This window comes from Pagrus major, chromosome 17 (assembly GCF_040436345.1).
Source record: "Pagrus major chromosome 17, Pma_NU_1.0".
Lineage (NCBI taxonomy): Eukaryota > Metazoa > Chordata > Actinopteri > Spariformes > Sparidae > Pagrus > Pagrus major.
Genome location: NC_133231.1, coordinates 27,570,747 through 27,587,412, shown reverse-complemented (window position 1 = coordinate 27,587,412; position 16,666 = coordinate 27,570,747). Strand labels below are relative to the sequence as shown.

Sequence of the window (16,666 nt, the reverse complement as noted above, 5' to 3'; positions counted from 1 at the left end):
TCTTTTGCTGCTGTAAGACAGAAAAAAAACACACACATCAAAACCATAAAGAAATCTAATCTTGCACCCCCGCTTTAGCTGCAAAGCTTAAAAGAAAAGTTTGAATCTGTATTCCCATGCTGCCAAAACTGAAAAAAAAAACCCCACCTGAATCCTAATGTTCCCTTTAAGTAGATTCAAAGTCAGACAAAACATTTTTATAATACAGTTTGACAGTCTGCATTTGCTTATTCCAGATTTCATTAAAAGATAAATCACACTTACATCGAGTAAAATATTCATATCCAAAATGCCGCCATTAAATCAAATGGAAATATTCAAGATGTGTCATATATCATGCCTTACTTTTTAAAAATTGTTATTAAAAGAGTTACACCGGAGATGTTGAGATCTCAAGTAAACTTCAAAATGATGTTCTTCTGACCTGAATGCTGCTTGTCCATATGTAATGGCGGTTATTTAAATCATAGATATAATTTCAATACTTACAGCTGTTTTATGCAGATCAATGTGATGTGGTCCCAGTGTGCAGGAAAAGCCGGCATTCCCAGGGTCAGAAAGCAAAGGGACAGAGCACAAAAACAAAAAAGCAACAGAGAATCAATGTCAGGCCATCTGACAAACAACCCATTCTCTCTCCAGCATCAGTTTCCCAAGCTGAGAAGCCCGGGGCAAAATGATTCATGATCTGGGGTACTGTAACAACACAGACACTTGGCCAGTGTTGTACATATTCCACTCCACTTGCTCCTTTAATGTCAGTGGTACCATAAAGCAAGGTCCATTGACAGCTTTTTCTTTTCGCCCATGGCTAGGAGTGGATTTCTGTCTCTCACGCCGGAGCATCTCCTGCCTACTAACTACAGCCCACATGTCTTCTGTGTGACGCTCTGACTTAATATGCTGATTTGCCTACAGGATGTGCAGTTTTAATCTCTGCAGCATTTTACAACTTCGGTTTGTAAATCATTGCACTATGGATTTTGCAAAGACATTACCTTGCAAAGCATCTCCAATCATCTTTTATCAAAGCTGACTGTTTTAAATCAGAAAAGCTGAGAAGAAAATTTGAGGACTGTCATTTTAAAATGACATCTGTCTGTCGCCTTTCCGGTTATGTCTGTCAGCTCTGATAAAGGAAGTGGTGGCAGGTTGATGACTAAATTATAGTATGCTTGTACAAATTTTAAAAAGGTTTTCCTCCGCAGAACACAGTTTGTTGTTTCAGTCTGAGGGGAAACCAGATCCAGTTTTCTGCCTTAGAGGCAGAAGCCAATGAAGTTAAAGTCAAAACATGAACCTTAAGGTACTAGATCCACTGTAATCCAGATTAGATGGCAGCCGTAACCTCCTTATACCTAACCCTGATACATCTTCCTGGTTTGGCTTCCACTGCCTAACCTAGATGCTCCACTCATGGCAGTTTAATCAAATTATTGATCGCACACTAATGCAACCCCCATCACGGGCACACAGACGACACAAAGTGGTTGCTCGCCCCGTTTGAAGAAGCACTTTGTATAGGTCCTCATGTACAAATGTAATGCTTAGCTACTGGGACTGTATTCCGCATTATGTGGGACTATTAAACATGATCTCGTTTAAACAGAATATGAATACAAAGCTCTAACATTACATGTCGTTTCCCCCATAGGTTCAAACAAGTTAGCATTAAGGCGAGCTGTTTAATCCAACATACGACACTTACTTAGCTCGTTAGTCAAATTGCTAGTATTTGTAGACAAATTTTAACACAAAACACCGTCACCCTAAAAGGAGCGTTAACGTGGTTTACTATGTTCGCTTATAATACACATATAAACGTTTACTAGAATACTTTGCTGAAGAGCTAAAGACAGGAAATGACACTCCGGTTAGATCATGCAGCCTGCTATAGCGAGACCCAGGCTAACAACTAGCTAGGAAGCTAGCTAGCATGCTAGCACACCATCCAACTGTAGGCGGACGACTGGGCGTTGGTTGCTCAGACAACTGCAGAAGCTAAACAGCGGCAAAGCCAAATAGTACCACAAGCGAAACAAATCCAACACAAACGATCGCAGTTGGAGTTTATAACAAATGTTCCTGAATAAGTCGTGTCAGTATCCGACCGCAGCAGTCTCACCCATAACGTTGACGCTCCCTGCCGCCTCAAAAACCGATCATTCACAAGCCGACATTCCCCCTTCTCGCCGCTTTTGCTCGAGTTACGCACTTTGAGGCACGCAACGCCTCCCGCGCTCAGCGAACGTACGCTGAAAAACTGACGTAGAACGTACGTGAATCACAAAGGGAGGAACGCTCCAGCCTCGCGATAACTTGTGATTCCTTTCAGTGTCGCTGTGTTCTCGCGATAACTAACCGTTCTGGCAAGATTTTATTTATTTATTTATTTATTTTTTATGTGGAACAATTTTTTTCTTTTTGAAAGCTGAATTAATTACAGTTTCCACTCGGTCCCTTTGCTCCTGTGGTTTAATTAAATAAGAAGTGGGCGTGATTTTTTCCACGTAGCATTAGTTGATTAATTAAATTCCTGTCCATTTCCTCACATTTAATTTAATTATTAATGACAGTTCATTTACAATATGTGTGTGTTTGTGTTTGTGTGTCAAACGACATTTTAGTGTTTAAATACTCGACGACGGAAAGCGAATAGCGTCCGTTGCTTCCATAGCAACCACGACTCTCTAATACCGCTCACTCGGATTGGTTGAACGGGCAGTGAAGCTGAGCATTGTGCTTTCTTATTGGCTAATGTAGGGGCGTCTGCTGTGTCAAGAATAAAAACTAACCTATATAATCGACTGAGGATACTTAATGAAACTAAATTCGTATTTAGCCGTCCAAAACAACTATCTGCTGCCGGTTGGAGGAAGGGTAAGAGACGTTTTGACTTGTCTGTTTGAAAAACTGCCCTGACAAACAAGGTCAGCTCAGTTCAACTGCTTCCTTTAGCCAAACATAAATAAGTAAAGTCAAGCTAGCAGAAGCTAACTATGTTTCTTCTGGATTGTTGAGTGTCTGAGTTACTGTAAGCGAGCTAAAACTGTCACAATGTGCCTGAAATGTCTGAAGCTGAACCACAGGTCACTCATGGAAACAAAAGGGGGAAGCTGAAAATGTCCAACTCAGTTAGAAAAGTGAGACAAGGAGAAAAGTTGCCCCTGAGATCCAGAGGAAACCAGAGCAAGTAAGCTGGGTCATCTCCTCCTCGAGGTTATGTTCCCAAACTTCAAATGTGTTTTCCTGATGTGCCCAAAACAAATCATCTGATAAGACTTTTTTTTCTTCCTTCTTCTTCTAGGGCATCTCATGATCTCAGGAGGCTTCAGTCCCTGCTTGCCAAAAGCAGCCCCAGACAAGAGGTGAACAGCAACAAATGACGCCACTCTGGGGCTATGTGTCTAGACATTTTGATAACAAAGCGGCTCATGTTTCTTCATATCTGTGTACAGTATATGTTGTGGTATGAGACTCTCTGTGTTGCAGGCGGCAGCGGTGAGTCACAGTAAAGCACGTGGATCCAGCGGATCAGGCCTGCATCCTCCAAAAGACACCAACAGACACAGGAGTGAGAGCGACATCACCAGTGAAGTGTCTGAACTGGAAAAATTCAGGTTTCAATCAATTTTCTGTCACTCTTTTTTTTTTCTGAATCATAATCAGGTTTATTGCCAAGTAGGTTGTCACATATGAGGAATTTGCCTTGGTGGTTTGGTGCACAACAATCACCCACATAAAGAAAGAAAAAAGCAAGTGCAGCAAGACAAAACAGATCTATTGAAAATAAAAAAAAATCACAATAAAATGTTATCTGAAACTTAAATTAAGTTCATGTCCATGTCCAAATTTCTCCTATTCATTCACATGTAACAGAATAATTGCACCATGTATCCAAAAGTTCAATATTTACTCCATTACCTCCCATATTTCCTGCACTAACAATCATCTGGGCTTTCTTTGAGTGCATAAAAGTGTGTTTATTTTACTGGGACTCTGTTTTTTTAGGGAATTTTTGGGAAAATGATATCTGAGTTTTGTTACGGATACAAACAATCCATTTTTCACCTATATCTCACTTTAATAGGTATACATTTTAAATGTTTATTTTCTTTCAAGGAAGCCAAAAGTCTCAACTATACACAAATATAAAAATAATATAAACATATATAAAATATCACATCAGGTCAAATCAAATCTATTTATAAAGCACATTCAAAAACAACCAGGGTTGACCAAAGTGCTGTATAATTAAATAACAGATAAAATAGCATGACAAGCAGTATAGATAACATAAAAATAATATCGCATACATGGATAAATAAGAAGCGAAACACGTGTAAAATATAAATAGAGGAGTAAAAAGACAAACATGAGACTTTAACAACACTCTCATTCTTGTTTAAGAAAACAAATAAATTTTAACTTTAGCCTTAAAAGTGTTTGCAGAGGGGAACATGTGATTGAAAATGGTAGATTTTTCCGGAGCTTTAGGGCAGCCGCTGTGAATGCACAATCACCCTTTCCCCTTAGCTACAACTGAGGGCTGTAAAAAAGCTTTAAAAACAAATTATAAACCCTTATAAAACTCAGTCCTAAACTTGACCCCTTAGCCAATGCCGGGATGCTGTCTCTTTTCCTGGTAAGAGTTAGTTTTTTTAGCAGCCACAATCTGCACCAGCTGCAGGCGAGACATGGATGACAGGCTAATTCCCAAATAAAGAGCATTGCAGTAATCCAGCTGAAAGGGGCATCTTCAGGTCATTAAATAAGGGGAACAGTTTGAGTCTTAGTTGGAAGAAGAATCCTTTCACAGCCGTGTTAAATCATTGTCAAATTTTTAAGCTGGCTCGAGGATGACACCAGGTTTCTGGCCTGAATGTGAAGGTTAGGCTCCAGGGTCCCTAAGTGATCTACTATACTCCTGAATAGAGTGAAATTGGCAACATTTTGATTTATATCAAGAACTACGTGATCAGAGAACAGAGACAAACAAGACCAGGACTGATATTGGATGCTTCCCGTTCTTGACAGTTTTTGATAATCTGTGCTATAGACACATTTCTGCTCGATATTTAGCCATTTTCATATTCAGTATGTGACCAGAACATGGTAGTGGAGACAAGTGTGAGTGAGGAGAGTATTGATCTCCTACACCGATGATTCAACCTGTATTATATTGTACAAGTCAAGAGATAAATTAAGGAGTGTCGCACACTCAGTAGTACACAGAAGTTGATGTGTAAGATCAACTGTTTGAAGAATCAAATAAGACCAATTTGCACTTAATTATATATTTGTTAATGTTTCAGCATCACGTACAAAGACCAAAGATGTTTCAGCAGCCACCCGCTGCGTACACTGTTCTCTGACATCCTCACGTCTTTGGTCAAGAACCGACTCTGCAGGTAAAATACAGTATGCTTGAAATACATTCATATTTCTTCTCTTGTCTCACACAAGGCTGACATTACTAACAATATTTACTCCTTGTATAGTGAATGGATTGACCATGCACCACCTGAGAATGTCCATAGAGTTCTGATCTGCCTACGATTATTGATCAGAGATCCCCACCATCAGGTACAACGTGAAAAACCAACTATCATTTGTAACTTTTACTGTATGAATACTTCCACTGTATAAAAGCCTCTTTTAACTGCTTCCTTTTAGAAAATCCTCCATCAACTTCAAGGTGTCAGTTTACTTGCCGGGGTAAATGCTCTTTAAGATTTTCTCACATTCCTAAACAGGCTTTGTTCTGTGATTTATCCACATGTCACCCTCATCGCTGCTCTGTTTCTCTCTCAGTATCTGGAGTCTGTCACTGCCATGTACATATCTTGTGGCGAGCAGGCATTTGCGGTGCAGAAGCTGGTCACAATGACCTGTGAGTAAACTGACGACAATATCATGAAACTGATGATGTGAGCCTTGAGTACGATCTCATCAGCACTGTGTTTGCTGATTGCTCTGCAGACATGTTTCAGAAGCTGTCTGCCGTTGAGAATCAGAGGGTCTGGGTCACAGAGAGCGGCGCTCACAGGGTGAGTGAGAAGTTGCGATAAGGTTATCTGTGATTATGTGGTATTCAAATCATGTCTGAGCTGACCTTTATGCCATAACACTCACTCACTACATTTTAAATGGAGAATATTTTTGGTTTTCTCTGTTTAGTTTTTATATTCTATTTCAACTATTGTTTGATTTACCACTTGTTTTTGCCACTGACAGGCTCAGACTGTTATTCATAGTGTCTGACGTTGTGGAAAGGATCCTGACAGAGATAGACCTTTTTGTTTAAGCAGAAACAGCAGCTTGTTAAAGCCACCAGACTCCATTTGCAGAAACAGTAACATGAGTTGGTGATTACTGAAACAGTGGATAGACGAACCAAGACGGTTTTGCCAAGTTATATTTGTTTTTCTGTCAAGGTTGTGTTGTTTACAATAACAAAATTGCTGTTCTGCAAATGAGTCAGGTGGATTTGGCGTCTTGACTTTCCACCATTACCAATGTTAGTGAAATTACACAAGAAATAAAAAAATGTCATGCACAGATTGCTGTGCATTCATTGAGAACATTCCTGCTCCCAAGAGGATGAACCTTTTCCATGTGGACACATTATGAGCTTTTTTCATTCATGACCACTAATAGGCTGAAATGTGAAATTTATGTACAAGATATCTCATAATCTAACTGATAGATTACAATAAAATCTGTCCCACACATTGGATTCTACTGAGGATACACCTTTCACATATGAACAACCTCTCTTGTAGTGTCATCCACATGAAAAACTTACATTTTAAGCTCTACTGTAGCTGTTATGGTTGCTAGGAAAGCCAGATTGTCAGTTGTGTTGCTGGCATGGTTGATAATAAACCTTGCAGCTTCCAGGGTGCAAGTATTTGCAAACGATTACCCAGTCTTCAAATTTCTGACAATATTAGGTCACACTTTTCATGTAGCATGATGGTCTCTGCGCTCAGTTTATTATTAAAAATTCTTCATTATTTATTGAACTTTGAGGAAAAGATTCTGGTCTCTAATGAAATAAACTATTTATAGACCCTGGTGAAGCTCCTCTCCACCACAGATAGCAGCGTCCTGCTGGGAGCCCTGCTGGCGCTTACCACTTTGGCTGAGAGGTAAGCAAATACTTCATTTAGTGCGTTAAATACATTTAGGATTTCATCCGTTGCAAGATTTTTTTTCTCCTCTGCAGCCCAGAATGCAAGGAGGAGATTGGAGAGCTGCCAATAGTGGAGAACCTGCTCATAATACTGCAGGAATATGACCTCCTTTCAAAGAGGTTAGAAAACACTTCTTTGTTGATGAGTTAGTCACTCTCAGATAACATGTTGTGTCTAAGAGCACCATCATCCATTTAAATAAAAAACTAGACAATGGCATCCCATCTTATCTCATCTCTCATCATGATGTTTTATCTTATATAAGTACACAGACACACTGAGGATGTTAAAAAATGAATTATCAGCAAACACAATAAAAACATGGAAACAAGCAAGGCTGGACTGAACCTGATGTTTCCTTCAGACTGAGTGCGGAGCTGCTGAGGCTCCTGTCCCCGGTGTGGCAGGTGAGGGACCAGGTGAGGGAGCTTGAGGGTCTCCCGGTGCTGCTCAGCCTGCTGTACGGGCAGCACCTGAAGCTGCTGTGGAGCGTTGCCTGGGTGCTGGTCCAGCTCTGTGAGGACCCCGACACCAGGACGGAGATCAGGAGCTGGGGCGGGGTGCAGCAGCTTCTCCGACTGCTCAACAGGTTTGTGAGACAGAGGAAGTAAAGCTTTTTCAATGTTTAGATTAAATCATATAAATTCAGTTGTATTTTTCATGGACTGGACTGGACTTGTTTCAGTGTCTTGAAGACATTTCACCTCCTTTCAGTTCTGAAGAAGCCTCTTGGATGAGAGGTGAAACATCTTCAAGAAACTGTAACAAAAATGTTACAATATTATTTTAAGGCCATATCACTGTAGTCAAAGGTAAAACAGTCTGTTCACTGACTTATGTTTCAACCAAAACCTTTTACTTTTGTTAATGTTACCCACCTGTCCTTTTGTTTCCCTGAATATTCACTGTTTGAAGCTACAGCTGGTCCACATTGAAGTGATTTAAAGAGTCACAAAAAAGAAGGAAGAGCTTGACCCATATAAAAGTCAGCACATCTCTGCATCTGCAGCATCAATTTTGACTATCCCTCTTTTTCAAAATCTGTCTCATATCTCAGTCCTCCAACTTTATGGAAGTAAAACACTAAAATCGCTTAAGTATCTTAAATATTTGCGAAGTGAAAAGATTTATGCTGCCCCATACCGCAAAATTTACTATGATATATCAGCAGGATGTTGATTAGTAGGTGCTGAGCTTTCTGGCTTTTTTCATATTTGAAACAAAAGCTCCCCACTCAACCGAAACACAATCAGATTTAACTCCCAATATTTTAACACCCGAGTAACTAGCATCACAAAACATTCCAGTAATAAAGCTTCATTTTAAGGCCGAAAAGACTGATGGAAAAGTGTTGTTGTTTTTATTTATTAGTTTATTTGTCCGGGACAATGCAAGAAACATTCTAGGTTACAATAACAAGTGAAGATGTGTTGCATGTAGGATTTCTGGCTTTCTACTTTCACAAGATCAAAAGATTACAGTTAATTTGAGCACATAATAAACAATTTAAAAATGTACATTATTTAGTGTGGTGATGTACAAAATAACTCTTACAGTGACAGGCAGTATGTGTCCGACCGCTCGTCCATCGAGACGCTCTCCAGCGCCAACGCAGCCGGCCGTATACAGAGGGAGCACATCAGGGAGGAGCTGAGCCCACAGGAGGAGGTGGACAACACGATGGCCCTGCAGTCAGGTCAGGGACCAAACAAATTATCACACGCTGCATAAAATAATGTGTTTTCCACAGGGTTTCTTGAGAGTTAGAAATCATCCAATAAGGATTTTAATAATGTAAGATGGTGCTAAAGGCCAGTAAAGTTTTATTAGTGTTGTACACTGTACAGTAAATTCCACCCCCAGTAGAGTCTTATCAGTTAGTGAGAATGTAAACAGTTTATTCCTGTCATGAGAATTCAGACCACTGAATGTTCACTTACTGTCTCTATGATTTTGGAGGAAGTTGTGAATGTTCTGTTTGTATAATAAGACACCTCTGTCAAATAAAAAATAAAACATTTTTGTTAAAACTGCAGAGAAACTTTGAATGTAACAGTTTAACGGCATCACTGTTTCCAGTGTTTGTTCTGTCCGGGGTTTGAGGAGTGAGTTGTTAATGTTAACAGCTGTTCATTGGGACGTCTGAGACTACAAGATTGCAATATGAGCTCTCTCCTCTTTAATCTATTTTCCAGTATGCTGTACAGTGCTGACTGAGCTCAGTTTGGATGACACATCTGCTCACCACATTGTGCAGGTAAAGAAAAGTCTTTACTCACCGAGCAGGACAACTTTATATCAAATCGACTTTTTAAAATGCTTTAATTAGATGAATCTTTTCTTAGGAAAATGGGGTCTATATAATCACAAAGTTGATTTTACCAAAAAACTCTGGACCAACATCTTTACAGGTATATGATTTCATATCAGTATTAAATTACATTATAATGTAAATGAAGATGGCGTATCTACCAGAAAGTGACATTATTATTATAAATGTGTTTGTTTATTGGCAGTGCTATGCATTTCGGACCCTCCGGTTTCTCTTTAGCATGGAAAGAAACAGACATCTGTTTAAGAGGTGATGTTACAGCATATATACACACACACTTAAATATTTATTCCAGAAAGAAACATATGTAACTTCAACTTCATGTCATGCATAAACAGTTTCAGTTTGGCTACTGTTGGATCTGTTGTGGAAAATCTCTCTGAATGTTCTCCAGTGCTGTTATGTAATCTTTGATCTGTTTCAGACTCTTTCCCACGGACCTTTTTGAGTTGTTTATTGACGTTGGACATTATGTACGGGACCTCAGGGCCTATGAGGGACTGCAAACCAAAGTTTCACTCTACACTGTAAGAGAACAGCTTCTAAATGGATCCATCTGTTCATTCAGCTGGTTTTGGGCTGCGAAATTAAAATAAATATAAATAAATAAGATAAAATTGTCATGGAGAGTTATTTCCTGTGCAAATGGATGGAGTGTTGTGTTTTTTGTACTGCAGGAAGAAGAACTGGACAGTCTGAGAGAGAGCATCGAGGCTGTGGACCAGAACCGACCTCCCCTTAAAGTCATCAATGGTTACTCCATACTGGACCATCTGGGCACTGGGGCCTTTGGAAGCGTCTTTAAGGTAAAAACGTGACCACGTCTGCAGTCAGAAGCATTGGTTTGGATCAATTTTGCTTCTTTGTGATCTCATGCTTCAGGTGGTTCACATAAAGTGCAAGTGGTTACAACAAATATACTCAATGACAGGTGCGAAAGCAGAGCGGCCAGAACCTCCTGGCTCTGAAGGAGGTGAACCTCCACAACCCGGCATTTGGCAAAGACAAGAAGTCCAGAGACAGTAATGTGGAGAAAATCATCTCAGAGCTCTCGATCATCAAAGAACAGGCACAGAGTTTTAATTTTAATCATTGACAGTCAATTTATAATCTGTCTGATCCAGTGCAGCTGTTTTTTGCGTTGTTTATGTGTTGATTTGTTCTTTCTCTCTAGATGACACATCCAAACGTTGTGAAATATTACAAGACATTTTTGGAAGGTGAGGATAATTATTTACACTGGCCCCTTTAGCCCCTATGGAGAAATACAACACAAATTCAAAGCTGAATCACACTGTTCTTCTCAGGAGACAGGCTGTACATCGTGATGGAGCTGATCGAAGGAGTCCCGCTGGCTGAACATTTCAGCTCTCTGAAGGAGAAGCAGCAGCAGTTCACAGAGGACAGAATCTGGAATATTTTCATACAAGTAACAACTTAATCTTCATTACTTTTATATATTCATTGATGTTAAAACAATTCAAATGAACTCAGCTGGAACATGAAGACGTACTTGAACTCATCAGATGGGAATGTGGACCAAAAAGTGGGAAACCACTGCAGCAGAAGACTGTTTCCCAAAGGATCAGTGTGTTTTGGTCCATTTCTGTGCTCACTGCCAATAACTTAAAATATGAATGTAAATTATTTCCACATTTTGGCTCAGTGAAACATCTTAGTCTCCCAAGTTTAAATTAATTACTAATGTATACTGTATATCCTGTCCCTCAGATGTGTCTGGCGCTGCGGTACCTGCACAAGGAAAAGAGAATAGTCCACCGCGACCTCTCTCCAAACAACATCATGCTGGGTGAAAAGGACAAAGTCACAATCAGTGAGTTGTAGCTCACAGCTTTAGACACACCACATCATCTCCATCCACAATCACCCTCCCAGTCCAGTATTATTATGAAAGTTGAACCTGTGTCTGTCTTTCTCTTGAAGCTGACTTTGGCCTCGCTAAGCAGAAACAGGAGAGCAGCAAGCTGACGTCAGTGGTCGGCACCATCCTTTACTCCTGGTGAGGAGTTTTCATTAGGACTATTTATTTGTTGGAAAGTAGTTCTTTAACTTTAATTGTCATCCACTATATTGGGAGAAAGATATCCTAAAATCCAGGCAATGTTTGTGTGTGTGCACGTTAGTCCAGAGGTGGTGAAGAACGAGCCGTATGGAGAGAAAGCTGATGTCTGGGCTTTGGGCTGCATCCTCTACCAGATGGCCGCTTTACAGCCTCCTTTCTATAGCAGCAACATGCTGTCGCTGGCAAGCAAGGTTACATACAACAGACACCCTCCCACACACACACACATATTTTGGACTAAAAATAGTTTTCTCTCTGCCATCTGTTATTGTTCTTGTGTCTTATTCTGTTCTGGTAGATCGTCGAGGCCGTCTACGAGCCGATTGAAGAAGGAGCTTTCTCAGAGAGAGTCACAGACATGATCGGATGGTGAGACTTTTCTGTAAAATTGATTGATTTTCATTTTATATTGTTGCACCTGCAGAAGATGTTTCTAAAAATTACAGATGTTCTTCTAAAAACTAAACTTTGACTCGTCGAACAGTCTAAAAGTGGAAAAACACCCAGACAATCGTCAAAATTGAGCACAATTTCATCTATAACGTTAAACTCGTCTCCCAAATATATTGTGTATATTATAAGAGCCATTTGAAACTGTTAATCACTTTCTTCAATAACCAAATCGAATTTTAAATACTGCTGAAATGTGTGGCACTTTGCAACCTGCATTATTAACATTGCCAGTCCTGTAACAACTCTCTGAATAAAAGTTAACAAATAACATTTATTAAAAACTGTTTTCAACGGAACAAAAAATGTTAAGGAAAGACGTGACATGTCACTGCAAATTATGTCAATATTTAATTTAAATGTGCACAGAAAAAGTTGACTAATTGCAAACATCGCCAGTTTAAATAAAAGTCCATCAGTGATACATTTCAACCCATTTATAGTATTATTTTGTGTATTTACTGTTAAAGATTAAAAGTAATTTAATATAAAAGTCAGTCACTGCTCTCACATAAAGTATCTCTTCTGTTATGGGACGTCCTGTCAGGTGTTTGAGTCCAGATGCGGACCAGCGGCCCGACATTGTGGCCGTCAGCTCCAGGATCTCGGACATCATGATGAGGCTGATGGACGGCCTCTACACTTCCCACAGTGCACTGGAAAGAAGAGCAGAGAGGGACAGGAAACGAGCGCAGAAGTACTTCCTGGAAAGGCACAAATGCAGGAGGAACTGCTGTCACTCAGACCTGCCTCAGGTTAAAGGGATTTTGAGAATTGAAAGGACGTCCTTGAAGACTATTTAGATATTTGTTGTTGTCCAAAGAGGCAACTAAGAACTATTTTTATAACTTGATATCTTTAGTTCATGTCCTGCAGGGTTTTTAAAATACATTCTGCACTTTTTTTTTTTTTTAGGAAAAATCCTCATTAAATGCTGAAAGTCCGACTCCACGCTCCTCTGCAGCCTCCAGTTCAAACCACAGGGGGCAGAATATCAGTCAAGGTACAAATTTAACAGACAGGGAAAGATCTTAGATCAAAATGATTACATGTTGTAAGTCATTTTAAATGTTATTGTGTTTTTAGATGATGCCTCAGATGTTGACGTTGAACCTTGTGATACCAAAATCGACACCTCGGCCATTACAGGAAAACATTGCGGTTAGTCAGCAAGCTGTTTTTCCAAGATAAATAAGTTTTCCTGTCCACTGTCAACAAGGGGGGGAAGTCAGGGATTTGAACTGGCAGTCTTTCAAAGCCAGAAGTTACTGTTTTTCCCTTATTTTTCATGTTTTAAGGTTTAAAGTCCAGTGCCTGTGTTACACCTGACCAAATTACATCTGGGTAAGTGAAAACTCACATTATCATCAGTATTCCTGTGTAATGTAACACGCAGTTATTTTCAAAGGGAGGCAGATGTTTTCTAGATGCACAAACACCCAGACACAACTTGACAAAATCAATTTGTTCACATCTGACACAATTTATTAGCCTGCATTTTCATTTTGTCTTGTTTCCCAGTGGAGACCACGCTGCTGCAAAGATTAAATCAAGACCAGGTACCGTCTCAACCTGATGGAAATGCTTAACATTCATTGTTGACTCATAAAGAGTATATATAAAATGTATGTGTTTGGTTTTGCTGTCGCCTCAGGTTCAGCAGGGATCTGTGTCTCCCAGAAGAAGGTTCGGCAGATCGATGATCCCATTCAGAGGCTCCTTGTGCAGCTGCACAAGATTATTTACATCACTCAAGTACAGTAATACAACAACTTTTGTTCGATCTTCTCAAAGTTCAGTTTAATGCTGAATACATCTCATCTAATCCAAATGGAGTTATTCTGGTTTTACAATGTTGAATTTAAACTGGTCAATCATATGTAAGGAGGGTTTCAGAGGTACAGCACAGTGATAAATCTTTTTTTCACGTCCAGCTTCCACCAGCACCGCACCACAACATTAAACGACGGGTCGTTGAAAGATTTAAAAAGTCTCTGTTCCACTGTGGGAGCGATTCATACAACCTGAAGGTGGAGCTCAGCAAGGTTTGTACATTCTCAAGTGAAAGTTGAGCTTGTTTTGTTTGACCAACCGTCCAAAAAGCAGCAACTCCTCACAAGTGAGAATCTGGAACAAGGGGACATTTGGCACAAAGTTATTTTTCTTTTGATTTTGATCAATTAATGGGCCAATTGCTTTAGCTCCAAACCATACATCAATTAAGTAACGCGGTCACACATTTGGTCAAACTTTTTAGCATTATCTGATGTAATTAAAATCCATGTTTATATTAGAAGAAAAAAATGGTACTATTGTTTCAGCTAGGGAATAGAATCTTTTTTCTAATCTTTTTCCTTGTTTTAGTTATTCATGAGGAAACAAACTGTACAGTCCCACTTCTGTTATATTATTTTGAGATACTTCGTGAGAGATTTGCAGTTTCTTGTAAGTCAAATGAGAATCTGCTTCATGTTTCGCTGCAGCTCCTCCAGGCTTCTCCAGAGCTGATGGAGTCAGGTTCAACCAGCTCAGACTGGTTTCCACTGGTCCACCACTTCACAGGAGACCACAATGCTGCTGACAGTACAGGTAAGAGATACCATCACCGCAGCTTCACCTTATATGTCAAGTACAAAACACCAAACACAAAATACTGGAGGATTTTTGGCAGTTCTCCTCTTACACAAAATCAAAGAACATTTTTGATGTATTCTTGTGCATTTTCAGCATTTAGTGATATAGATCTAGGTTTTCATCAAGCTGATTTTGGCCTCATATGTTGCAAATTCACCGTTTCATGTTTAGACTTTAACGTCATGAATGTGCGTCTGATTCTCTGCTTCTAACAGGTGATGGGAACCTCAAAGATGGAGTCACCTATCAGCAGATGCAGGTCAGTTTCTCTGAGATCAATTGACTAGTTGATTTATCTGACATTTTTTTATTATTCGTTCTTTACGAGAAAAGTCACACGACGTCACACCGATTCGGTTTCTAGCTGAGAGTTAGATGACAAGATCAATACTGCTCTCAGAAATGAAAGTAGGGTTTTCTTACTCTCAGCAAGAAAGTGAATAATAGAATTTCCAAAAACATCAAATTATTCCTTTCAATCATTTCTTTAATATATACCAACTGTTGAAATTCTCCGGATATGTTTCAGGTAGGTGTCAGCTTTGTTTTTGTCCTGCTGGATCTCGTGTCTCATTTTTAATTTCCGTCTCAAGTCATATTGAACATCTGTCTGATACCAGTGAAGTGATTTCCTGTTCAAATGCTCCTTTTCAGGGGATCATAGAGGAGCTGCTGGAGGAGAGCAGCTACTATGAGGAAACACACAGCAGGTGATCCAGGACAATTCAAATTCAGTCGTTATTCATCATTGAATAGATGTTTTGTTATCGCAGAGATGAGGTTTTCACAGTTTTTATGGTAAAATTATGATGTGTTTTATTTATATGGCAGCTGTCAGTTTATTTGAGTTCTTATATCACTGTTTCTCCTGAATAAAGAGCTAAATTGAAAACAACTTACTGTGGTTATAATCTTCTATGTGTTTTGTGTTCATATTAAGGATCGCAGAGAAAAGAAATGGCCAAGACAACAAGTGACCGTCGTCCATGTTCATCTTCAGAAGCAGCTGGAAAAACAAACTTCTTCCAGTGTGGCGACGTTTGCATCAACCTGAGTTCACAAAAATACTGTATGTACACAAGAAATGTAACTATTTTAATTTAAATCCATCCTTTATACATAATTTATAATTATTTAAAACAACGGAAATGCTACATGAAAACATGCTTGTTTGTCTTTAAGCTATTGACGACTTAGCTGAGTTAATGTTGTCATATGGCTGCTGCAACATGTTTCCAAAGCTGACATCACCACAGTCAGGCTGCAACTAATGATTATTGTCATTACTGATTATTTTCCTAATCAATGGATTAATTGTTCTGTCCATAAAGTACCAGAAAACAGTAAAATATGCTCCTGACCGTCTTGTTCAACCAACAGTCCAAACTCCAAAGATATTAAATGTAATGTCACAAAGGAGGAAATCCATTTTTCTAAGACATTTTAGGACGTCATCTTGGGCTTTAGGAAACTCTGATCCAAATCTTTACCATTTTCTGACATTTTATAGACAAAACAACTGATCAAATAACGAGAAAATAATCGACAATGAAAATAATCGCTAGTTGGAGCTCTAAAATGCTTGTAATGAAGCTGATTTATGTTCATTTCTGTCGGTTTAGACCGTGAGAAACGCAGAAACAACTGACTTAACCTCAACTCTATCAAAGCTTTTTATCCTCTATCTGCTGGGTTCAGCTCGTGTGAAGCGCTCAGTTTTGTTATTTCAGGTTCGACTGAGTTTAGCACTTTAACTTCTCAGGATCAGACTCAGCAGTTTGACTGTTTTAACTCCTCACTGCGGGATGGTGTATCACAGCGTGTGTTTCAAATGGCTGCGGGCCAAATTTCCTCATTCGGTTGACTTTAAGGGCGCTGATAAGAAACCAGACCTTCACCTTGATTCAGCATCTCGTTTGAGTTATTTGACTGCAGCTTTGGTGGACAGTGAAAACTGACCACAGACCA

The 16,666-nt window shown here is 39.4% G+C and overlaps 1 protein-coding gene across 1 annotated transcript; it reads left to right on the top strand.

The window, feature by feature from the left end:
* The first annotated feature begins 3,068 nt into the window (after window positions 1-3,068).
* On the top strand, window positions 3,069-15,847 carry nek10 (NIMA-related kinase 10). The gene is made up of 35 exons (XM_073484683.1): window positions 3,069-3,193; window positions 3,308-3,368; window positions 3,493-3,620; window positions 5,316-5,411; window positions 5,502-5,586; window positions 5,677-5,718; window positions 5,815-5,893; window positions 5,983-6,050; window positions 7,075-7,154; window positions 7,232-7,318; window positions 7,564-7,788; window positions 8,756-8,895; window positions 9,395-9,456; window positions 9,545-9,610; window positions 9,716-9,780; window positions 9,956-10,058; window positions 10,209-10,337; window positions 10,463-10,600; window positions 10,706-10,751; window positions 10,839-10,960; window positions 11,263-11,365; window positions 11,476-11,551; window positions 11,676-11,805; window positions 11,913-11,983; window positions 12,612-12,819; window positions 12,980-13,067; window positions 13,151-13,225; window positions 13,363-13,408; window positions 13,586-13,623; window positions 13,719-13,819; window positions 13,999-14,109; window positions 14,548-14,653; window positions 14,914-14,957; window positions 15,353-15,408; window positions 15,639-15,847. The coding sequence occupies exons 1-35, from the start codon at window positions 3,069-3,071 to the stop codon at window positions 15,673-15,675; spliced, it is 3,237 nt and encodes a 1,078-aa protein (XP_073340784.1). The 3' UTR covers window positions 15,676-15,847.
* The last annotated feature ends 819 nt before the right edge of the window (window positions 15,848-16,666 follow it).

Excerpts from the sequence above, each read along its gene's own strand:
- nek10 (XM_073484683.1), top strand. The coding sequence starts at position 3,069 with ATGTCTGAAGCTGAACCACAGGTCACTCATGGAAACAAAAGGGGGAAG. Across the intron at positions 5,719-5,814 it reads GTGTCAGTTTACTTGCCGGG|TATCTGGAGTCTGTCACTGC; the intron begins GTAAATGCTCTT and ends TTTCTCTCTCAG. Across the intron at positions 13,624-13,718 it reads AAAGATTAAATCAAGACCAG|GTTCAGCAGGGATCTGTGTC; the intron begins GTACCGTCTCAA and ends CTGTCGCCTCAG.